Here is a 20,080-nt window from a genome sequence, read left to right as displayed (position 1 = left end):
AAGTACGAATGTGGACCTGTGTAGATCTGAAACCTGAAAAGAAATACGTACGCTTCATGACTGCAAGTACTGCAGCATAATGACCGGCAGATTTCGCACTGACGCATACATACTAAACATGTCGCGCCATGGCATACTTCGCATTCGCAATTCTCCATAGACAATAAAGAAGGATTGTGTCGCTGACAGACATGACATCTTATAAACATATTATACCGATGCAATTTCTCTACCTTTTCGTTCACAAACCTAAGTAAAGGAGTATCAGTAACAGTAGTAGATAGTATCGACAAAATAGTAAAATATAATGCATACAGATCAGTAGCCTCTGGACCCTGAATCTCTTTCTTTGGCTTCTTCAGTGGTGTTCTGAGCAGATTGGTGGCGGTCGAAACAGTCTTCGATCTCATGACAAGGTTCTCAGTCCTGTTAAAATCCTTCTGGCCAGCTATTCTGGAAACCGAATCCGCCATCGACGGAGAAGAACCGTTCTCCAATAATACCTTCCGCTTGCGATTTATTGGCGACATTGTTGTTGGTTGGTTCTGGAGCCGCGATGCGAGCGCTGCCACTGATAGAGTCTGCCTGATTATTCGGTCTGCAAATTTCCTTTCTCGATATAAGAGATAATCAGCAATCTTCCGACATCAAACCACCCAGCACCAAAGAGCACGCCAGATCAATAGAGAATACAGAAAGAAGTGGTAGTCCGCTGGGAAGAAGACAGGAAGTGGAAGAGCGACCGTCGACGAGCCGCACGTTCAGTAATTTGTTGTTCCCGCGCCCAAAGTACAAGGACCGAATACTCACTCACTTTGCTGGAATGAATTGCTCCAGGTCGGCCAATCAGCTGGTATTCCTTTGAGCAGTCGAATAAGAGAGGAACAACAATATGACAGAGTCAAAATCTGCGGCAAGTGCGAAAATTCCCGCGGTAAAAGCGACGGACGACAAGAGATCAGATGTGTCTGCTCCACAACCCGCAAAGAAAGATGCTGTCAATACTTCAGAAGTCAACGAGGACTCGGACAATTCACCGCTGAATGTCTTTCTGATTACATTTAAGGCCGCACGTACCCAATGGGTTGCTAGGCAGGTCATAATCATGATCTCGCTCCTTTACCGTCTCGGGGTTGGCTTGGGTCCTTATTCGGGTGCGTCGTTGTTCTACTCGCTTGCAAGAACGTTTGCCCAGTTCGGAGGTTTGTTGCTAACATTTTACTCTTTTAGGCAAGGGGACTCCTCCAATGTATGGTGATTTTGAAGCCCAGCGACATTGGATGGAGATCACATATCATTTACCTGTGAGGGAATGGTACTGGTATGATCTTCAATATTGGGGGTTAGACTATCCACCTGTGACCGCATATCACTCGTGGATCCTTGGCTGGATGTAAGTATCTTTACTGGAGTTTATTTTACTATTAGAGTCTTTGGCTAAAAAGATCGTTTAGTGGATCCAAGGTAAACTCCTCCTGGTTTGATCTGGATACCTCGAGAGGCTGTGAAGACCCGAACCTGATTTCGTATATGCGGATGACTGTCGTCGTCAGTGATCTTGCGGTATATATACCCGCAGTATCGATGTTTATCCGCTGGAAGATGAAGAGCGCCAAACTGTCTCCTTTTCATCACAGTATATCCACGGCCGCAATCCTACTGCAGCCTTCGTTGATACTGATCGATCACGGACATTTCCAGTACAATTCGGTCATGCTTGGCCTAGCTCTGCTGGGCTTTACCAATATTCTAAAAGACAAGCTTGTCATTGGCTCTATATTTTTTGTTTTGGCATTGGCTTTCAAGCAAATGGCGCTTTACTACGCTCTCCCAGTATTTGCTTACTTGCTAGGAATATGCATCTTTCCGCGTATCAATATTCCGCGATTTTGCTCGCTAGCCGTATCTGTTTTGATTTCATTCGCGGCAATTTTGGCGCCTATATCTTTCAGCAAAGGATTTGCTATTAGAGATGTTTTCACGCAGTCTCTACAGGTTGTCATCCGCGTTTTCCCTTTTGCGCGAGGACTCTGGGAAGACAAGGTTGCCAACTTTTGGTGTGCTGTTAATACATTTGTGAAGCTGAAAACGCTTCTTCCGTCGGAAACTCTTCAGAGGTTAAGGTACGCAAATCACTCTCGTCCCCAACTAATTACATTCTATCTGACATCTCGCAGTTTGGTTATGACACTGATATCGGTTCTCCCGGCCTTTACCTTAATCCTTCTCCATCCGCGAAAAAAGGCACTCATCTGGGGAGTCTCTGCTTCAGCGTGGGGATTTTTCCTCTTCTCGTTCCAGGTGCACGAAAAGAGTGTTCTGCTGCCTCTCATGCCAACTACTTTGTTGTTGGTGGGCGAGACGGATTTGAATGTCCAGAGTTGCATTTACTGGATCAATAATATTGCCATGTTCAGGTGAGGGTTTTTTGTGCATACATGCTTTATAGGGAAGATATTAACTGAACCGCGTGCAGTCTTTTCCCGTTGATAAGAAGAGATGGCTTGGTCATGCAGTTCTTCACCATCTTTTTCCTATGGAACTGGCTAATGAAGTCATTTTCCAAAGCCCCGAAATACTTTCTAGGACAGCTTGTCGTGATTGTGAGTCTCTACATATGTACAGCTAAGTTCTGTCAACGTGGTGCTAACCTTTTGCGAAGTCGTCATATCTTGCGGTAGCCGCTCTACTGATACTCGAGCTAACTGTCCCACCACCGGCACAATACCCTGATATATGGGTGGTCGCGAACGTCACATTATGCTTCGGCTGCTTCTTTCTGTTTGCGGTCTGGAATAATTACAAACTGTACAAAGCTTGCATTACGAAATGATAGAAGTTCAAGGAAGATGAGGATGACTAGTCAGCTGTACAAAGGCAACACCCAATAGCTGGGTATGATGGACTCTTTCGGGGAATACTGCATGTCGAGGTAGAGCTTGAGATATAGTAGTCATGTTTATATGTACAATCTATTGATCGGTACGCCGACACCGATACGCCATAATATACAAAATGCATCTGCAGAGAGGAGAGCCAACAAAACAAGTAAGAACCACCACTGATTCACGATCTAGACATTGAATCCGTATCCCTTCATGCAGTTTTTGTACTCCTGAATCAGATCAGCGCACTGCTTGCGACCGTCTTCGCTGACGAGCATGCACTCATCCCGAGCTTGCTTCTGATCGAGACAGACGCAGCACGGCTTCGGGCGCTCTGTGATGAGATATTCGTTAGTACTTGATCAAACACAGAGTGATTAGAAGATATTCGTACCAGCTTTGACCTCAGAAATGGCTACAATAACGAGAAGAACGTCAGCAGAAGATCATGCTACACAGAGAGCAGGTTACATACGCTTGTCCTCGACCTTCGAGGTAGCCAGAGTCGTGTTCTCAAGAGACATTGTTATCCTTTGTTTTGTGTATTTATTCACGTATTTCAAAGATCTTTCTAACTGCTCGCAAAGCAATAAGGGTCCTGGTTGAAATGAAAACTGATCTAATTGACCTGACTGATTGCGATTCCTTTAAGAACCTTCCTCGGGATCTACCGGAGAAAGTAAGCATTTGAGGCGTTTGTACATACTATTATGGGTCCGAGGGTACGAAAGTGTTTACCGGCAAAACGCGTTCTTCTGCTTCTTTGATTTCCTGCGTGAATCTTTTCTTCTCTGCAAACCTCGACCAGCGCTCGTTCATACTCAAGACTGGGCCTGATAACTGCATCAGCTCGCTCATTAATACATTCTTAACATACAGCCACTCAAACCGACGAAATCAGAATGGCTGAGAAGACGTTCTCTCTGAAAGACAAATCCCTGAAGCTGGATACGGCGGCGGATATCGCGCCCTATATCGAGGAGCTTGAAAAGGTCGATGGCGTCGAGGTGGTTGATTTGTCGGGAAATACCTTTGGTGTTGAGGCGTCGGAGGCCTTGGCTAAGGTGCTGAAGGAGAAGAAGACACTAAAGGTACATACTTACGCACTGTGACGATTGATGTGTCTTGCCCTGGATTCGTTTGTGCTGATATATAATATGATCTCAGGAAGTGAACTTTGCGGATATGTTCACCGGCAGACTAAAGGACGAGATTCCGGCATGTTTGGAACATCTGCTTCCTGCCCTCTTGGAGCTCCCGGACCTGACAAAGATCAACCTCTCCGACAATGCGCTCGGTCTGTCAGCCGTCGATCCGCTCTCGGACTTTCTATCCAAGCACACGCCGCTCAAAGATCTGATTCTGGCCAACAACGGATTTGGACCGATTGCGGGTGCCAAGGTTGCTACCGCGCTGCGTGATCTTGCAAAGGCGAAAGAGGAGGCGAAGAGCCCTTATGCGCTCGAGACTGTGATTTGCGGACGAAACAGATTAGAGAACGGCAGTATGGAGGCGTGGAGTGCGTGCTTTGCCGCTAACAAGGATATCAAGGAGATCAGACTTTACCAGAATGGAATCAGACAGGAAGGTATCGAGACGCTACTCACGACCGGTCTCGCAAACAGCAAGAAGCTGCAACGGTTGGATTTGCAGGACAACACATTTACTGTCAAGGGTGCTTTGGCGCTTGCCAAGGTGATCCCCAACTGGACAGAGGAACTGGTCGAGCTTGGAATCGGCGACTGTCTGCTTTCGACTCGAGGAGGTGTGGTTCTCGGCAAAGCGTTGCTCGAGGCGGGAAAGTTTCCCAAGCTGGAGGTTTTGCGATTACAGTATAACGAGATCGACGCCGAGGGAGTCGAGCTCATCACATCTGCGCTGCACACGACGTTGGAGAACATCAAGAAGTTGGAGTTGAACGGCAACAAGTTTTCCGAGGATCATCCGATAGTTGGCAAGATCAACGATTTGTTTGAGGATCGTGGGTTTGGCGAGTTGGACGATCTGAGTGATATGGAGGAGGACAGTGACGAAGAGGAAGATGAGGAGGACGAGTCTGACGAGGAGGATGAGGCAAAGTCTGAGTCTGTCGAGCGGGATGATGCGCTTGCAGAGGACGAGCCGGTCGCGGAGGAAGACAACGACGACGAGATCGCGGCAAAGATGGGCACTCTGTCTATCTGAGCTTGCGAAGCTCAAGCAACCCTTTGTATGATATCAGTTTTAATTTTCTCTTTCAAGTGCTACGCAGGCTATTAACAGCTACCAGAAGGATAAATTAATAAATCGTAATAAGAATAAATCGTAATAAGAACAGCATTAAGCAAGGATAAAAATATCTTTAAGCAACTGTGAAGGTCACATCTGTGTAGACATCTGTGTAGATGAGTCGTTCACCACGCACTCGTCCCCAAGGTAATATACGAACCCCAGTCCCTTATACGACATTCCCTTTTGCTCAATGATCGACAGAAACCTATCCTTCTTAACCCACAGCCGTTCGAGCCATCGTTCAATCGAGTGCGGATCAGTCGGTATCTGATCGATCGCCACTTTCTCGATGTGCATGTGGAAGTTCCAGCAGTCTGTCCTGCCAAGCAGGACGTCGCGGAGGGTTGGTGCGATGTCGATCTTGCTGGTGGATTCAGAGCCTGGAGAGTCTAGAAGGTGCACTGCTGGAGAATTTCTTCTGGTTGTGGAGGGGGCGGTGACGGCGCTGGCTGAGGATGTGGCGATGGAAGAGACGGGTTCGTTATCTTGATCTGTCTTTTCGTAGAATAAGGTCGCGCTGTATACACACTCAATTCGTTCCTGCTCTATAAGATATTGTAGAATAGGCACAAAGGCTGCAAGGTAAAAGTCAGCTACTTCATAATCAAGACCCAATACTTTCATAAGAACTAGTTCTTCCAAACACCTTCAAACCGCGGGTAGAGACAGTGATGCAACACAGGTAGGCCATTCAGTACGCAGTATCGTTTATGCTCAAACGCAACCTCGGGAGTATATCGAATCGACTCTGGAAAAACAGCAGTCCCTGCCACAGATTTAGCCCTCTTGATTCATTCAACAGACCTGAGACAGGCGAGTTTAAATAATTACAGTGGAGACCGTTCGCAAGTGGTCTAAACAGTTCTTCTTTCTCTTCCTCTGAATCCAAAGTCCAGTTCTGCGAAACCCATAGACTAGCAAATAACCAGTCTAAAGAAGGAATACTGAACATAGATCGCCAATTGAGAAAACGCATGCGTCCTGGAACGCCGTGGTAGCTGGATAGGGCGTAGAGGATGATGTAGTCTAGAGTTGATTTGTGATTACCTAGCGAGACTGAGTCAGTGATCGTGGTTCTGAAGACAAATGTAGGAGTTGTACATATGAACAGCGCGCTGCTTTCCGCGCTGACGAGGTCGCCGCTGAATGAGATATTGACCTTCTTGATGACCTGGAGAAAGTCAGTCGAGCTCTTCAGTAGTTCAATTTGAGATCAACAGAACTTGAACAATGTAAAGCAAATATCCCCATAGCGAAGCAGATACAGCGGTTCGCAAAAGATCAGACTGCGCAGGCCATCGAGTTTCGGTCCATTTGAGAAATACCAGCGCGACGTTGCTGAGTGCGACGTCGATCAGGGCTGACAGGATCAAAAGTATTGATTTTGTATAGAATTTTGCAAAGTGAAGCCCCATAATTGTGTCGTTAATGGCCAGATCGGAGATTGAGAGAAGTAGAAGGAAGAGTGGATTGAGATATCTGAAGGAAAAGTAAATCGATAAAGAGAGCCGAATTGAGGAAGAGCGCTGATGTGTCAATAAACCCTAATGAATGAAGGCACTGATATTTGTTACAGCTACATCAGAGTCGTTTGTATCTCTGCAAAAGCTCAAAAATGATTCAACCAAAAAGACGTTGTAATAGTATATAGAGCACATAAATAGAATACTAAACGCAGCAAAACTCGAGGATGAGCCTAGTTGAACGCGTCTAGAATCAATTTGGAATTGCCTGATCTGGCTTTATTGATCTGTTCGAGGTCTGATTTTCTTACTGTCCGGGACGGTCACCACAACCAAGAGGAAGGTAAATTACATATTCCTTTGCAAAAGCCTTCAGCTTCTATATCATAGAAAGCGGAAATGTAACTACGTTATCACTCTTATTAGGCAATCGGCATTGCTCTGTGTCTGACCGCTTCATCAGGGTTTCATGACTATCGTACATCCTAGGAGGCCAGTCGAGGTCCGTCTGGCAACGAATGCTTAGCTGCTACAGCCTGATACCACTCAATAGACAATAAAGCGTGAATAGGTAGCAAATAAGCAGCGAATAAATCTCTACACAATGAAAATCACGAAACGGGCGGCGCGTTACCTTCTGTTTACTTTCGACCTGATCGAGAAACCCTTACACACCAGACACGCGCCCGCCCGCCCTGGAATCGCCCACTTTTAACGCGCTCGCCGCTTCCGCCTCTTTTCTTCTTTCTCTTCTTCTTTTCCGATCCGCTTTATGCGCTTGTCTCTCACTCACAACTTTGATGTATTTGCTATTTAATGTAAAGATCTTATTTACAAGATTCGGCGTTGTTTTGTTGTTGTGTTGTGTGTACAGCTTTGCTGTTTACTAACCGCCCAAGTGATCCTGCCATAAGGAAGACTCACAGAGTCTTTCTTTATGGCTGGGGCAGCTTGGGCATGCTAACTTAGGTAGGTATCCCGGACGCGCGTATACCCGATACTACGACCGGGCTGCTCCACCCCGTCGTATGCGGAGCTATCAAGTGATGATCTCACGATCATCCGGCGGTGGCTCTGGCCTCCTCTCAATCCATACATACGGCAAATAAGTGAGTATTGTAATACGTTTGATCCAAAGCCCCCGACTACTAACAGCGTACACGCAGGCGCACGCTTCCGCCCAGCGCGCGTCTGCTGCACGCGTCCTTGTTTTCCAGGGACGTCTATACCATCAACGATCGCGGATATCGTTTGGTGAAGAAGTCAGTCGACTCGGGGAAGCAAGAGCGATCAGCAAGACGAGTGCGCACCAAATTATCTCTTAGAATACCTTCTTTTTCTACTTCACATGAGCGATAAGTTTCATTTCATTTAGTGGATTCGAGTGCTAACGACGCGTCTCATCTGTAGGGCAAATCGCACTTCCGGCCGGATCTGAAACATGGGCTGTGGTTCTTTCTTCTCTTGCATGTGCGGTGCCCCGCGGATATTCCACAGTCTGCTCCTTATGCAGGTAGCATCTTCCAAGGGTGGCCTATACCACGGGTAGCACTCTCAGGGAGGAGTTTATGCCGCAACGAAGCGTTCCTGTGGATCGCATGCCGCAGATAACACTCTCTGAGGGTGATCTATACCGCAGGTAGCATTTTCGGGAGTAGTTTATGCCGCAACGAAGCGTTCCTATGGATCGCTTGCCGCAAATAACACTCTATATGAGGGTAGCATATACCACAGGTGGCATCTCCAAGGGTAGCATTCTCGGGGAGTAGTTGATGCCGCAACGAGGCGTTCCTATGGATCGCATGCCGCTGACAACACTCTCCGAGGGTAGACTATACCGCGGGTGACATCCTTGGATGATAGCATATACCTTAGGTAGCATTCTGTGGCAATACTCCGCGGAGACGTCAGAGAGTAGCATATACCGTTGACGGTAGCACTCTTCTAAGAGTTGGCGTTGTGCCGCATATGCGAGAGACAGAGAATCAAAGCCGGCTCTTGCGAGAGCACATGTCAAGCGGACTGGCGCTGCCTGTTGATCGGAAGACTTGCATACTCTTGAGTCGCTAGTCTTGTCCTGTCTTGTGTTGCTGTTATCGCGCTTGCTTCGACCACCATGGCCCGCCAGAAGAGAGCTTTCGAGCTTTGGGCGAAGATGTTCTGGCATGGCCTCGCAGCAGCCCTAAAAGTCGGCAAACCTTCCGCGAGCTGCGCAGAACCGAGTGAGCATGTATATGCTTGCCGGCTCGGGTACCTCTGCGCGCTGCCCATTAGGCGTGTGATTTACGCTGTTGGTCGGGGCGGCCAATCTGATGAGTTCTTCTTTAGCCAGGTTACTCATTCGGATTTAAAACGTCATCGTTGTCGCATCTCGAAACACGCGTGCTGGCATGCCGCGCCATCATGGAGCCCGTGGTGATGGTTGTGGAGAGAGTCTGCGCGACCAACCGTCTTGTCTACGAGGGAGGTCTGTGGCCGCAGCTCCCTCAGAAGATGAGACGAGCGGATCAAGCGACAACACTGACAAATTATCAATACGGAAGGCAGTTCCGGAGCTGTCTTTTGGGTGAGTCGGGTCTTAGTGGGTATGGCGACGTCGAGAGAGCGCTTGTTCAACACAAGCGCAGTCGCAGAGTCCCACATAACTCTTGAATGTCTTGTTCAAGAGTATGCGTAATGCATTCTTCCCGATCCTGGCACCAGCCGCTTCATGCGCTCTTACTGTTTTCTGTATTTTCTGTATCAGCTGTTGCTGTATTGTCGTTGTGCTGATGTGTAACTGTATTATTATGTTACTGTATTGTTTTTTCTGTACTGTTTTAGTACTGTATCTCTTAGTTGTGGGCACGGCTGACTTGTTTTGTAATTGTTGTATAAGAGCGCTGGGGCGGTACCGTATTGTAAAACCGAAAAAGAAAAAAAAATAAACCTCTCTTTCTCTTTTATCATTTTGGCGTGGTGAGTTAACAGACTAGTGCTGGTTGATCAGAAATGCAGCGGGAACACATGGTAAAAGGCTTCGCGCACGTGATGACGGGTCAGAACGATATATGGTAGTAGAAATGAATACACACAACACTCGAGCAGCTACAAGGAAATACCACAGAAAGGAGATCAAAAGGCTCCACACATGTAATGAGAGGTCAGAACAATATATGGCAATAGAAATGAATGCACACGACACTGGGGGAGCTACAAAGAAGTACCATAATCGACGACAATAAAACAGAGTTTCCAGATCCTACAAGTCCTTCAAGAAAGAAGGCTTTTACAGAAGAGATTGGGGTGATGGGAGCCACTAGCAATCGAATGCTAATGAGAAGATCCCTAGTGAACTCCCGTAATGAATTATAAAAAAGAAAAAGAGAAGAGAACAAAAACAAAAACAAAAAGCAAAAACAAAAAGGAGGTAAAGGAATTTGACAAGGACTTCACGAGTGGTTACACACGCGAGAATCAAGCGACAGAGCCCAGTTGAATGATTCGTCTCCGGCTCCGCGCGATTCGTAATTTCTTTTTTTTGGATTTTGGCGGGAGTAAAGATAACCCTGTTACACAAAATAGTAAAGAAAAGGTATTCCGAGCCAGTACATTGCAGAGGTCAGTGGTTTTAACGTCCAGTGATGACCGTACAGCAGGGAAGGGGGTGCAGACAGACAGTAAGGTTACTTCTTTAGGCAGATACCAACATGTAGTTCGATGAGATGACTTCAGCAAGGGTATTCTGTACAGTGGCGAGACAGGAATACAGGAGGTAGACCACTTCTCTCATGAGATGTTGGGGTATTAGCCTGAGCAGTAGTCGAAGTATAGGACTCTTCTGGTTCGTTCCAGGCGGATATGCTGCGGGAGGACGGCTGAATCAACAAGGAAAGTCAGCAAGGCTCGAGAGAAGAACAAGGGAGAACAAGGAGTGAAGAGCGTATACATACGTTGGCTGATATACAGCGAAGCCTTGATAACCAGCAAAGAAAATCTTTACAAGAAAGCACGATCATAGGCAGTTAAAAACAGAAACCCGGACTGGATCCTGGCGGTTCATCTGTTGCCTAGCTGGTCCTTATGGTTGCTATTGTCAATACGAGAGACGAAGTTGTCGTACGCAAACCTGATGGCGTCAAATTTTTGAGCGTCAGTGTAGCAGGAGGAGAAGAGTATCCCGTCGAGATAATCGTTCATATACTCTCTCCATTGTGAGTCGATGTCGGGTTGTGGGTCGCGGTCGCAGGGCGGGAGACGTCCGTTGCCTCTCTCGGCGGTCGATGTGCTTTGCGAGGAAAGAAGCGAGTGCGAGTGCGTCGGGTGTGGGCGGCGGGGATCGTGCTTGGAAATCGCAGCAGCATGTTGCGATGCACGAGAAGAACGTGTTTTCTTCTTGTCGTAAGCCATTCTTGGGGGACACGGGAAAGTTGTTGCTGAAGTGTGGAAGTAGTGAGAGGTGAGGAAAGAAAAGAGGAAAGAGAGAGAAGGCGGAAAAGGTCCCTTTTATACTGGAAATCCGTGCCTTGTTCGAACAAGGACCGACTTTTGTGTGGAAAAGCCTTGTAGGAACGAGAAGAGGATAATGGGTATCTTTAACTGGCATAGAAGTATTCAGAGATATTTTCACAATATACATGGTTTTGTAGTTACAGAAACAACAGTCCAAGTACAGATCTATCCACATATTCATTATACCAGTAGCTATACAACTATATAACAGCCAGATATAACATTAAGATGCCCACAGCAAGTTATTGCACATCCGCTTATATCCGCTGTGGCTGTGGCTGCGCCTTCTGTGGCTGACGCTCGTTATCTTCGGTCGGCTCAGCCCGTGAAAGCCCAGACGTTCCCCATAATCTGTGCTTTGAGAGCGAGCACTTGAACGCGTACCGGATTCTCTGTTTCTGTGTGGCAGAATGGCCTGTGTCTAGATCTGCTGGTAATTACGTTTGATCAAGAAAAGCAGGAGTTACCGCACGAGTCTAGGAATCCCCGGCAAGAGCGCGACAGTCGACTACTCGCGACGCTGTTTAAGAGTTATTGTATTCATTCATTCGACAAGGTAGCATATATTCACAATGGACGACCGATGCCAATTGCTGGGCCCGTTTGCACTTGTTGTGCAGGGCGCGATGGGGGGTCTTGCCGTTCTGTCGTTGGTGTATAAACGATACAAGGAAGAACCGCGCCGGCCGGTTATTGTTTGGTATGCGTCGGGGGTATCTGGTATGCAGAGGGAATGCTATGAAGACTAATTGGCTTGGAATAGGGCGTTTGATGTATCGAAACAGGTTCTGGGTGCTAGTGGTATCCATGTGATGAATCTCTTTTTGGCGATATTGTCAAGCAACAAAGAGGAAGATGCGCCTACCAATCCCTGTCACTGGTGAGCACCGAGTACTCAGAACTCTTTTACAAGACCATGCTAACCAGATGAGAAGGTACTTTTTGAATATCTTACTGGACACGACGATTGGCGTGCCAATGCTCTGGTTCTTTCTCTCGATGATATCCAAAGCGGTGCAAGGGCTGAATATCCCTGGCACGCGGTCAGGCGACTATGGCACGCCTCCGCAGTTCAACTGGTTTATGCGCCAGGCGATCATGTATTTCCTGGGTTTGAGCTGCATGAAGTTTACAGTCTATGTGATGCTCATTGTGATGCCGTTTTGGGATGATCTTGCTGGATTCTTGTTGTCTTGGACGAAGGGGCGGCAGCGGACGGAGGTGTCTTTTGTTATGCTGGTGAGTTGTTCCGTTTATTGCTGGTGTATGGAAATATTGTTTGGATTGATTACTGACTGAATGAATGATACAGGTATTCCCGCTGATGTAAGTACACAGCAACGCGTATAAATTTAATTGCTGACACGATAAATACTAACTCAAGACACAGCATGAACATGATTCAATACTACCTCGTCGACTCAATCATCAAATCCCACGACAAGAAGCAGATTTTCCGACGAACCGAACCGCTTCACTCAGATGACGACTTGTCCGCCACAGGAGGTATCTCGCGGTTCCAGGACGAGCCCGTGGACGATGACGCGATTTTGGTTGATGCTGCTTCTGAGCGTGAGCGGTGAGGGGATTTGGGTTGGTAGCTAGATGGTGATGATTGTGGGAATTGGTGGTTTGATGGGACATCTTTGTTCCCTGCTTTCGTTACCAGTATGGAAAGAAGGGGATTCTTTTGAATAACGCGTTTGGATGTAGCATACAGAGGCTATCAGGAATAAATTACATTGTACTATAAGCCAGAGTATAGTTCCTGTCGATCGCTTGAACCACCCACTATTTGCTTGAGAATAGGCAATAGAACAATCAACAGGCAGACTCATGAAACAAATACATAGAAAGCCCTTGTAGTAATGTCAGTGTATTCTAAAATAGTACGATTACGTAACCATGACGTAGTTTCAGTCCCAGCTGATCGCCATTGCCAACTCGCCCACCAGCTTTGGGATACCTTTGATATTCGACACCATCGGCAACAACAAGACCACAGAATCATGAATACACAAACACCATATGGATACGATGCCCCGAAGGCAAAAGAGTGGAGCGCAAGACTAGTTGGCAAACAGCTCGTGAAATCTGGGCCGGCGTCTGATAACGTATGATGATCTACGGTTCTTGTCCTTGTCTATGATTGTGGTGCTGACCGTTAATTGTTGATATGGTAGACGTTTGTGGAAACAGATCTGCCGCGTCCGTCGAGGGTTATCAAACCGGGAACGCTTTCGACGATGGACTTTGATCCGAAGAGGTGAGTGGACTCGTGTTTGCTGCGATGGAGTTCAAGATCAAGAGCAAGAGCTGACGGGATGGTAGACTTAACGTGACCGTGGATGGCTCTGGAGTTGTCCAGCATGTGCGGACGGGGTAGAGGATCAGACTGTAATATATCTACGTTTTATGGCTTGTACTTTAAAGGCAAGAGGGTTCATAGAACATCGTTGGTAATTAAGACACTTGAATACTAAACTCGATAAACAAAAGAACTCCCATGCAGTGATATTTCCCTGATTTTTCAGATTGATTATGTACTTTTCCGGCTGTCAATATTCGGTTTCTGATATCTCTGATGCGAGAGTGCATTTACGAATCGAGCCAACCGTTGACCTGTCGTAGACCCAGTCTGGAGAAATGGTCAGCACAAGAGTCGTCATAGATGAGAGAAACTAAAAGAGAGGATGACATACCTGCTGGCAAAGCGGAGCCCTTGCGTGCCGAGCGGGAAGTAGCTGACGGTATACCACAGCGCTGCCAGTATTTGCGCAACACACGCGATCACGGTTAGGATCTTTGAGTGCATCTACAACATTGTTAGCGTCACCTTTTGAACTGTTTGAGGAACTGGAGTAGACGATACGTACGCCCAAACTGAAGACCAAGGTGAGGATGATAGAGCCAAAGTAGATGACTGTGAAAGGTAGTCGATTAGGCGAGACTAGGTGTAGAGTGTAGTTGACAGGTCCTTGGAGGCAGCCAAATGAAATGACGAATAGTAGGGAGCCAAAGGACCATCTTCAAGAGAAAAGACAGGTTAACGCGAGTACGTACGTGGCATACAAGTCCACACGAGTACTTACAAGATGGCGAATTTGACAGGCTTGAGAAGTAATATGGGGAACAGCGCGAAACAGAGCACAAAGAACAAAGCCGACGCACCAAGACAGACGCCAAAGCAGACTATCCTGTCCCATCTCGACACTAGAAACGGCAGTCAGCAGGAATCCACGATGCCAGCCCCAACGAATACGTACTCTTGAACCACGAGGGCTCCTGGATCGTCGACGGCGCGGGCTCGTTCTCAGAGACGGGAAGCTGCATGTACCCCGGTCCCTGGCTGTTGAACGGGTTTATGGACTTGACGGTCGTGGTAATTCGGGCCAGGGAGAAGTCCGAGAGCTGCAGAGGCTGCGAAGGTGGGGGAGGTGGCGGCGCGGCGGCGGGACGCGAGGTCCAGCCGCTGAACTGCTGGCGGAAGGAGTTTTCAGCTGATGAGAAGGGCATTGCGGGGAGACTGAAGAGGTCAGATAGCAGTGAAATTATCGCGATAACAAGCAGAATAGAAGACACGCTGATACTTGTCTGGATATCAACAACGAGCGAGTTGGGAGCGGACGCGTCTGAGGCGGATTTGAGCGGTCAGCAAAACGGGTTTCGTGGAGCTTTGCTGCCACCGTTTTCTGCCTCCTCCACCAACTTCACCAACTTCACCAACTTCTATGGACAAACCGGAGTAGCTCGCGCTGATACACTACCCGGAACTCACTGCTACTACTACTGTGATTAGTCTGCGACTCACAGAGTCTACAGCCCACCCCTCTACTCACAATGTCCTACCAGTCACCGCCGTACATCAAGCCGGATCCGGATGGGTCCTTCTATCAGGTCTCCCAGGGAGGGTTCTCCTCCATGGGCGGCAACCCCGAACCGATCTTCAACCGTGGCGGGTTCTCGTCTTTTGACGGCCACTCTCCGTCGTCGTCGATGATCCCCGAAGACGACCTGCTCGAAAGTCTGAACGAAAACTATCCCGAATTCTCAGCTGTCGTCAGCCAGGACCTCCAGAGCCAGAGTCAGTTCTCGGCACCCCAGAACATGGGCGTCGGGGGCTACCTCTCGCCGCCGAACCGCAACGTGCCGCTGAACTCGGGCTCGCCGTTCGACGACTACAGCAACCGGCAAATGTACCAGCAGACGCCGAGCGGCAGCGGCAGCGCGCCACGGCAGATGATGCCTGAAAGTCACACGCAGCGCTTCCTGAACGTGAACGAGTACAACCGCCCACAGAAGCAGTCTGGCATGAACAGTGTCTCGATTCCGAACTCGGTTGGCAGTTGGGGCGCGGGAGGCACGCCGGAAAGCTTCGATCAGACTTTCTCGCCGCCGCCGGCGATCAAGGGCGAGGGCGCTGACAAGCAGAATCTGCTGATGATGGAGAAGCGGAGGAGGCGTAGAGAGTCACATAATGCTGGTGAGTTATTTATTTGATCAATTAACGTGAGCTTTCGTCTTGCTGACTTTTATACTAGTCGAACGACGTCGTCGCGATAACATCAACGAGAAAATCCAAGAGCTGGCCTCTTTGATTCCTGAGCATCTATTAGAAGGCACCGGCTTCACACACAACAACAACCCAGGAAGCGGAGTGAATGTCGGCAGTGTCGGCACTGAGGTGTCGACCCCAGGTGGTACTAGCGGCACACCAGGGCTTTCAGCCTCGGCAGCCGCCGCGCTGGGTCGTGATGGGAAGCCAAACAAGGGGATTATCTTGAAGAAGAGCGTCGACTATATCCGACAACTGCAGCTGGCACAGGAGGAACTCAGACGGAAGAATGAAGAGCTGGAGAAGCGACTACAAAGGCTAGAGCTGCGAGATGGGAATGACGAGAATTTGAGAGTCGGAAATCAGACTGGAAGCCAGGACTATCTGAAGACGACACCTTCAAAGTCTGACAGCGACGATTTTGCCGACTTTGAGTATGCCGATAACGTATTCGATACCAGTCTGCAGGGATTGGGAGATGATTTGAGTACTACCAGTCGATTCAGCAATATGGAGATCAACTAGTGCTTTCACTCTGACGTTTAATGTTTGTTATTATCATTCGTGCGATGGGTAGACAGATGGAAGATTGAGTGTACGAATGGTTTTTTGTTATATCTAATCTTGCCATTTCATTTTATATATGTATATTCGATATCGCGGGGTTTTTCCACAGGAGTTTTAGTTTGTCCAGTTTCCATTTCCCTTTCTCTTTTTTTGGCAGATGTATTTCTTTGTCTGTACTCTGTTCTAATATCTGCTTTCTTTCTTTTTAGCTAATTGTTTGTACTCTATTTTGTTTATTTCAGGTGTCGCTGTTGACTTGGGCAGTTAAGGTGGATCTTTTGATTGTGCTGATTCGGCTGGTTGAGATTTTGCTAGCTGTCGGCAGGGCTTCTTCAGTGTTTGTTATTGAGTAGGATGTTTAATTGAGATTCTTAGATATGTTTATGAACTCCTTTGCAGTTGTAATTGATATAAGCAGTATTCTGCTTTGATGTGAGAAAGGAGATCCTTGATCAGATTATTACTAAGCGCTCAGGCTTTTGATTACATAACAGATACAGCCGCCCCGGAATTAAGAGAGCTTTGTTATAGCAACCACTCTGATATCTACGAGAATCGTAGTTTGTTTGCGTTAAACAGCAGACATCTTCAATCAGTGGGATATTCTTCTTAGAGCCAGCAAAGATGTCTTTCCGAGGCCGGCCAGGTAAGATCCACGCTGATTTCTTTTCTTCCATACATATTGCCGGCGCAGTAACTGACCGCATCAACGATGTACCAGATCACCAGAGCAGCACATCCGCAGCCGACAGATTAGCCTCTCCTTCGGCCCACGAGGACGAGATACATGCGGACGGCGTTGAAGGCGGGGATGCGGCGATTCCGCAGGCGTGGCGGTGGGATGCGCAGCGGTTTGAGAGCGAGTGTGCGCGTGTGAATCCGCTGTGCGATGTGGACTTGTTGAGTATGTATTCTGGTTGAGATGAGGGTGAGATGATAGTGGAGGGATTGGTGCTAACTGGATAGTAAATTTCGATGTGTCGGAGGAGAAGGAGGGTGTGAGTGCAGGGAGTAGTAGCGAGACCGCGGCAGGAGACGCGAAGCAATGACGAGAAGAACGACGAGCTACAGAATGTTATTATCGGTTGATTGGGACTGGATTATGTGGGACTATATGGCTTATGGAGATGCTGGATGTAGAGTCGATAGATCAGATGAGCGGTCGAAGATCAGATCAGTGATCGGGATCAGACGAGTGGTCTATCATCGAGATCGATAGTATTTGTTACATGATCAATACAAATGCACAAGATATCCAACACTACGCCTCAGACACTGCAAGTTCCGAGACCGCCTCAGGCAAATCCCCAAGCTCATCATCCCCTTCGTTTTTACTCCCATCCAGACCCTTCTCGAAAATCTCTCTACCCGTAGGCCTCTTCTTCTCCTCAACCTTCCCAGTCTCGAGCCTTTTCTTCTCTGCCATCTCGGCCTTGAATTTCGTGCGCCATATCAGGAAGTTCTCGCGGTTGACGAGCGTGCCTCTGAACTTTGCTTGCTCGGCCTCTTCCTCCTTGCGCGCTATCTCATCGAGCTCGCGCTCGATGGCGTCTTGTTTTGATTGAAGCATGGTTTCGGCTTGGTCTTTTAGCGAGGAGGTTACCGCGTAGATGGACGGGAAGCCGAGGTTTTCTTCAATCTAGATAGTTTGTCAGTAATTGTATTGGAAGAGAGCAAGTCGTTGCAAGTAGGAAAGAGGAACTAACCTCTTCAGCTGCCTTCTCCTTTAACGCATCAAGATCATGCCTATCCAGCACCAGCGCCTCTGGACTATTACTCTCATCCTCATCATCACTCTCATCCTGCTCCTCCTCCTGCTCGAGCGACAGTTCAATAATCGGCAGCGTCTCGGGGTATTTCTCTGTGTACTCGACGCGCACTATCAGCAGCTGCTTGTTGTCTTTTGTGGCTAGTCCCTTGGACGAGGTGGGTGCCTGCAGCGCAAGCTGGATGGTGTATGTGGTCGGCGAGAGAATTGTCATCTCGTCGGGGTACATTGACTGCAGGAGCTCGATCTCCTGGGCTTTCTCTTCTTCGTAGTCCATGATGGTGATGTAGTGTCCTGTGGGTTGGATGTTAGCTTGTATGCACTTGTCTGAGCTCTCGAGAGAGATGCAACACATACAGTCTGTTAATGCAAATAAATACAGCTCCCAAAAACACGATATCCAACAACAGCTCCGATAAACACGACAACAGCAGCTATTTCCTGCTCAAATCAGCTGGTTTAGAGAAATATCTGGGTCGGCGGAGATGGAAATCATAGGGTTCGGGTTTGAGCTCTGAAGAAAAAAATCTTTGGGAGCAAACAGAAACCAGATATTTGGGACTTTTGCACTGTTTTTGCACTGTTTTTGAAAGATTCAGGACATTTACAGCAAGAAATACAGATCATGACGACTATAGAACAGAGCATACAGTCCGCACAGGAGAGCATCAGCCAGCGGAGGCCATACGACGCGCTGAGTGCGCTCACACCCCTTCTCGCATCAAACAACGACAACGCGGAGCTGCTGCAGACCCTCGCGACCGCGCACTTGGAGGTATCTGCACTGCCCGAGGAGGCCGACGGCGAGACGCACGCGGAGAAGGCGTACGAGTATTTTGTCAAGGCCGCTAATCTGGACGATAGTAATGGCAAGGGAGACCATGCAAAGTATCTCTGGCTTGGGCAGTTGTCTGGTGGACGGGACGCGGTGGAGTGGTTTCGCAAGGGGTGCAACGGGCTACGAAAAGATTTGAGCAGCGAGGATGTGGAGGATGAGAAGAAGGTCGAGCTACGGAAGAAGTTGTGTGATGCGCTGTGTGCGTCGGTCGAGATTTGGATGACTGATCTATGGTGAGATTCCCCACTGACTGAAGTTTCTCACTGAAATCTCTCGCGAGATGTATCAGAGTGCGTAGTGGCAGAGAACAGACTAACATTCTGAGACAGCATGGAGCCGGAAGCAGAATCGACCTGCGATGCACTGATCACAGAGTCTCTGATGATCGATGCCAATCATCCGGAATCCTACTCCACCTTAGCCTCGATCCGACTGTCTCAGCAGCGCCCTGACGACGCCAGGATTGCGGTACAGCGATCATGGGAGCTCTTCAACGCCTCTGCCGAAGCCCAGCGCCTCAACCAATCGCTCTCCGAATACGGCTCGGACGAGGTCGCGCAGATCACGGCGCTCAAGAACCTGACGCGGCTCAGCATCGAGACCGAGCTGCACGATCTCGCGGAGGAGGCGTGCAAGCTGATCCTGGCGCTGGACGAGGACATTGCAGAGGTGTGGTATTTAGCTGGTCTGACTGCTGCGCAGAAGTACGGCAAATCCGGCGATCCGGCCGTGTTGACGGCTGCGTACGAGAGCTTTTTGAACGCGCTCGAGCTTACGGAGAATGGGGGAGGCGACGAGCCGGAGGAGTTGGCGGACGAGCTCAAGCAGCGGCTTGCGGAGACAGAGGCCGAGATGGCAAACCGAGGGCTGCCGACGGTTGACGCTGCGGCCAGTGCAGGCAAGGGGCGACGACATGGGGCAGGCGCAGGCAGGGAGGGCGATGAGGAGGACGAGGACGAGGACGAGGACGAGTGGCTGGACGAGATCGAGGACGACGAGTAGCCGTTCTGCGAATTCATGACGCCCCACGCGGTCAGAGACACGGCCTACATATTGTCTCTGACATTACTTCTGTATTGTACGATAACAAACAAAGAAATGTAAATAATCCACCGCCGGGGAGACGAGACAGAGTTCGGCTGCCCGACGATTACGCGTTTGTTTACGCGATTTAAGGTTTGTACGCCGCACGGAAGCCAGCCTCGTCGCCAAAGCGGACGTGCAGCCCAGCCATCTGCGTCT

General features: G+C 48.6%; 12 protein-coding genes across 12 annotated transcripts; 8 read left to right on the top strand and 4 right to left on the bottom strand.

The window, feature by feature from the left end:
- The first annotated feature begins 735 nt into the window (after positions 1-735).
- On the top strand, positions 736-3,276 carry BZA70DRAFT_135586 (glycosyl transferase). Its single transcript, XM_064909595.1, has 6 exons — positions 736-1,154; positions 1,231-1,393; positions 1,455-2,123; positions 2,178-2,417; positions 2,477-2,603; positions 2,663-3,276. Exons 1-6 carry the CDS (start codon positions 893-895, stop codon positions 2,831-2,833), a joined length of 1,632 nt encoding a protein of 543 aa, XP_064769468.1. The 5' UTR covers positions 736-892; the 3' UTR covers positions 2,834-3,276.
- BZA70DRAFT_294711 (cysteine alpha-hairpin motif superfamily) lies at positions 3,074-3,510 on the bottom strand (the record flags this gene model as incomplete). Its single annotated transcript, XM_064914461.1, has 3 exons — positions 3,361-3,510; positions 3,280-3,300; positions 3,074-3,219 (listed from the first exon to the last, which is right to left on the bottom strand). The coding sequence occupies exons 1-3, from the start codon at positions 3,407-3,409 to the stop codon at positions 3,074-3,076; spliced, it is 216 nt and encodes a 71-aa protein (XP_064769467.1). The 5' UTR covers positions 3,410-3,510.
- BZA70DRAFT_276583 (uncharacterized protein) lies at positions 3,511-5,216 on the top strand. The gene is made up of 2 exons (XM_064912324.1): positions 3,511-3,976; positions 4,053-5,216. Exons 1-2 carry the CDS (start codon positions 3,788-3,790, stop codon positions 5,067-5,069), a joined length of 1,206 nt encoding a protein of 401 aa, XP_064769466.1. The 5' UTR covers positions 3,511-3,787; the 3' UTR covers positions 5,070-5,216.
- BZA70DRAFT_135650 (uncharacterized protein) lies at positions 5,157-6,649 on the bottom strand. The gene is made up of 4 exons (XM_064909596.1): positions 6,380-6,649; positions 5,988-6,327; positions 5,803-5,922; positions 5,157-5,731 (listed from the first exon to the last, which is right to left on the bottom strand). The coding sequence occupies exons 1-4, from the start codon at positions 6,569-6,571 to the stop codon at positions 5,244-5,246; spliced, it is 1,140 nt and encodes a 379-aa protein (XP_064769465.1). The 5' UTR covers positions 6,572-6,649; the 3' UTR covers positions 5,157-5,243.
- A 2,086-nt stretch (positions 6,650-8,735) lies between these two features.
- BZA70DRAFT_266743 (uncharacterized protein) lies at positions 8,736-9,038 on the top strand (the record flags this gene model as incomplete). The annotated part of the gene is made up of 1 exon (XM_064911051.1): positions 8,736-9,038. One exon carries the CDS (start codon positions 8,736-8,738, stop codon positions 9,036-9,038), a length of 303 nt encoding a protein of 100 aa, XP_064769464.1.
- Positions 9,039-9,288: 250 nt separating this feature from the next.
- BZA70DRAFT_276576 (uncharacterized protein) lies at positions 9,289-9,546 on the top strand (the record flags this gene model as incomplete). Its single annotated transcript, XM_064912323.1, has 1 exon — positions 9,289-9,546. One exon carries the CDS (start codon positions 9,289-9,291, stop codon positions 9,544-9,546), a length of 258 nt encoding a protein of 85 aa, XP_064769463.1.
- Positions 9,547-11,445: 1,899 nt separating this feature from the next.
- On the top strand, positions 11,446-12,988 carry BZA70DRAFT_276573 (vacuolar membrane protein-domain-containing protein). The gene is made up of 5 exons (XM_064912322.1): positions 11,446-11,810; positions 11,874-11,990; positions 12,046-12,349; positions 12,423-12,436; positions 12,501-12,988. The coding sequence occupies exons 1-5, from the start codon at positions 11,683-11,685 to the stop codon at positions 12,691-12,693; spliced, it is 756 nt and encodes a 251-aa protein (XP_064769462.1). The 5' UTR covers positions 11,446-11,682; the 3' UTR covers positions 12,694-12,988.
- Positions 12,989-13,608, top strand: BZA70DRAFT_276568 (uncharacterized protein). The gene is made up of 3 exons (XM_064912321.1): positions 12,989-13,224; positions 13,294-13,376; positions 13,442-13,608. Exons 1-3 carry the CDS (start codon positions 13,120-13,122, stop codon positions 13,494-13,496), a joined length of 243 nt encoding a protein of 80 aa, XP_064769461.1. The 5' UTR covers positions 12,989-13,119; the 3' UTR covers positions 13,497-13,608.
- A 100-nt stretch (positions 13,609-13,708) lies between these two features.
- BZA70DRAFT_266740 (SFT2 domain protein) lies at positions 13,709-14,626 on the bottom strand (the record flags this gene model as incomplete). The annotated part of the gene is made up of 5 exons (XM_064911050.1): positions 13,709-13,748; positions 13,813-13,925; positions 13,987-14,137; positions 14,203-14,323; positions 14,377-14,626. 5 exons carry the CDS (start codon positions 14,624-14,626, stop codon positions 13,709-13,711), a joined length of 675 nt encoding a protein of 224 aa, XP_064769460.1.
- A 324-nt stretch (positions 14,627-14,950) lies between these two features.
- On the top strand, positions 14,951-16,190 carry BZA70DRAFT_266739 (helix-loop-helix DNA-binding domain-containing protein; the record flags this gene model as incomplete). Its single annotated transcript, XM_064911049.1, has 2 exons — positions 14,951-15,593; positions 15,652-16,190. 2 exons carry the CDS (start codon positions 14,951-14,953, stop codon positions 16,188-16,190), a joined length of 1,182 nt encoding a protein of 393 aa, XP_064769459.1.
- A 997-nt stretch (positions 16,191-17,187) lies between these two features.
- BZA70DRAFT_135253 (RWD domain-containing protein) lies at positions 17,188-18,489 on the bottom strand. Its single transcript, XM_064909594.1, has 3 exons — positions 18,358-18,489; positions 17,939-18,294; positions 17,188-17,871 (listed from the first exon to the last, which is right to left on the bottom strand). Exons 2-3 carry the CDS (start codon positions 18,275-18,277, stop codon positions 17,494-17,496), a joined length of 717 nt encoding a protein of 238 aa, XP_064769458.1. The 5' UTR covers positions 18,278-18,294; positions 18,358-18,489; the 3' UTR covers positions 17,188-17,493.
- Positions 18,490-18,548: 59 nt separating this feature from the next.
- BZA70DRAFT_276558 (uncharacterized protein) lies at positions 18,549-19,807 on the top strand (the record flags this gene model as incomplete). Its single annotated transcript, XM_064912320.1, has 2 exons — positions 18,549-19,071; positions 19,168-19,807. Coding segments are annotated over exons 1-2 (1,086 nt in total), but the record flags the coding sequence as incomplete, so codon positions are not given.
- Between the last annotated feature and the right edge of the window lie 273 nt (positions 19,808-20,080).

This window comes from Myxozyma melibiosi, assembly GCF_037950935.1.
Source record: "Myxozyma melibiosi strain Phaff 52-87 chromosome Unknown BZA70scaffold_3, whole genome shotgun sequence".
NCBI lineage: Eukaryota > Fungi > Ascomycota > Lipomycetes > Lipomycetales > Lipomycetaceae > Myxozyma > Myxozyma melibiosi.
Note: the sequence above shows the minus strand (reverse complement) of the source record. Positions and strands in the feature narration are given on the sequence as shown.

Excerpts from the sequence above, each read along its gene's own strand:
- BZA70DRAFT_135586 (XM_064909595.1), top strand. The coding sequence starts at position 893 with ATGACAGAGTCAAAATCTGCGGCAAGTGCGAAAATTCCCGCGGTAAAA. Across the intron at positions 1,155-1,230 it reads TGGCTTGGGTCCTTATTCGG|GCAAGGGGACTCCTCCAATG; the intron begins GTGCGTCGTTGT and ends TTACTCTTTTAG. Across the intron at positions 1,394-1,454 it reads TCGTGGATCCTTGGCTGGAT|TGGATCCAAGGTAAACTCCT; the intron begins GTAAGTATCTTT and ends AAGATCGTTTAG.
- BZA70DRAFT_276573 (XM_064912322.1), top strand. The coding sequence starts at position 11,683 with ATGGACGACCGATGCCAATTGCTGGGCCCGTTTGCACTTGTTGTGCAG. Across the intron at positions 11,811-11,873 it reads CGCCGGCCGGTTATTGTTTG|GGCGTTTGATGTATCGAAAC; the intron begins GTATGCGTCGGG and ends GGCTTGGAATAG. Across the intron at positions 11,991-12,045 it reads CCTACCAATCCCTGTCACTG|GTACTTTTTGAATATCTTAC; the intron begins GTGAGCACCGAG and ends CCAGATGAGAAG.
- BZA70DRAFT_135650 (XM_064909596.1), bottom strand. The coding sequence starts at position 6,571 with ATGGGGCTTCACTTTGCAAAATTCTATACAAAATCAATACTTTTGATC. Across the intron at positions 5,923-5,987 it reads ACTTGCGAACGGTCTCCACT|GGACTGCTGTTTTTCCAGAG; the intron begins GTAATTATTTAA and ends AATCTGTGGCAG. Across the intron at positions 5,732-5,802 it reads TCTCTACCCGCGGTTTGAAG|CCTTTGTGCCTATTCTACAA; the intron begins GTGTTTGGAAGA and ends TTTACCTTGCAG.
- BZA70DRAFT_276583 (XM_064912324.1), top strand. The coding sequence starts at position 3,788 with ATGGCTGAGAAGACGTTCTCTCTGAAAGACAAATCCCTGAAGCTGGAT. Across the intron at positions 3,977-4,052 it reads AGGAGAAGAAGACACTAAAG|GAAGTGAACTTTGCGGATAT; the intron begins GTACATACTTAC and ends ATATGATCTCAG.
- BZA70DRAFT_276568 (XM_064912321.1), top strand. The coding sequence starts at position 13,120 with ATGAATACACAAACACCATATGGATACGATGCCCCGAAGGCAAAAGAG. Across the intron at positions 13,225-13,293 it reads CTGGGCCGGCGTCTGATAAC|ACGTTTGTGGAAACAGATCT; the intron begins GTATGATGATCT and ends TTGATATGGTAG. Across the intron at positions 13,377-13,441 it reads ATGGACTTTGATCCGAAGAG|ACTTAACGTGACCGTGGATG; the intron begins GTGAGTGGACTC and ends ACGGGATGGTAG.
- BZA70DRAFT_135253 (XM_064909594.1), bottom strand. The coding sequence starts at position 18,277 with ATGGACTACGAAGAAGAGAAAGCCCAGGAGATCGAGCTCCTGCAGTCA. Across the intron at positions 17,872-17,938 it reads AGGAGAAGGCAGCTGAAGAG|ATTGAAGAAAACCTCGGCTT; the intron begins GTTAGTTCCTCT and ends CAAACTATCTAG.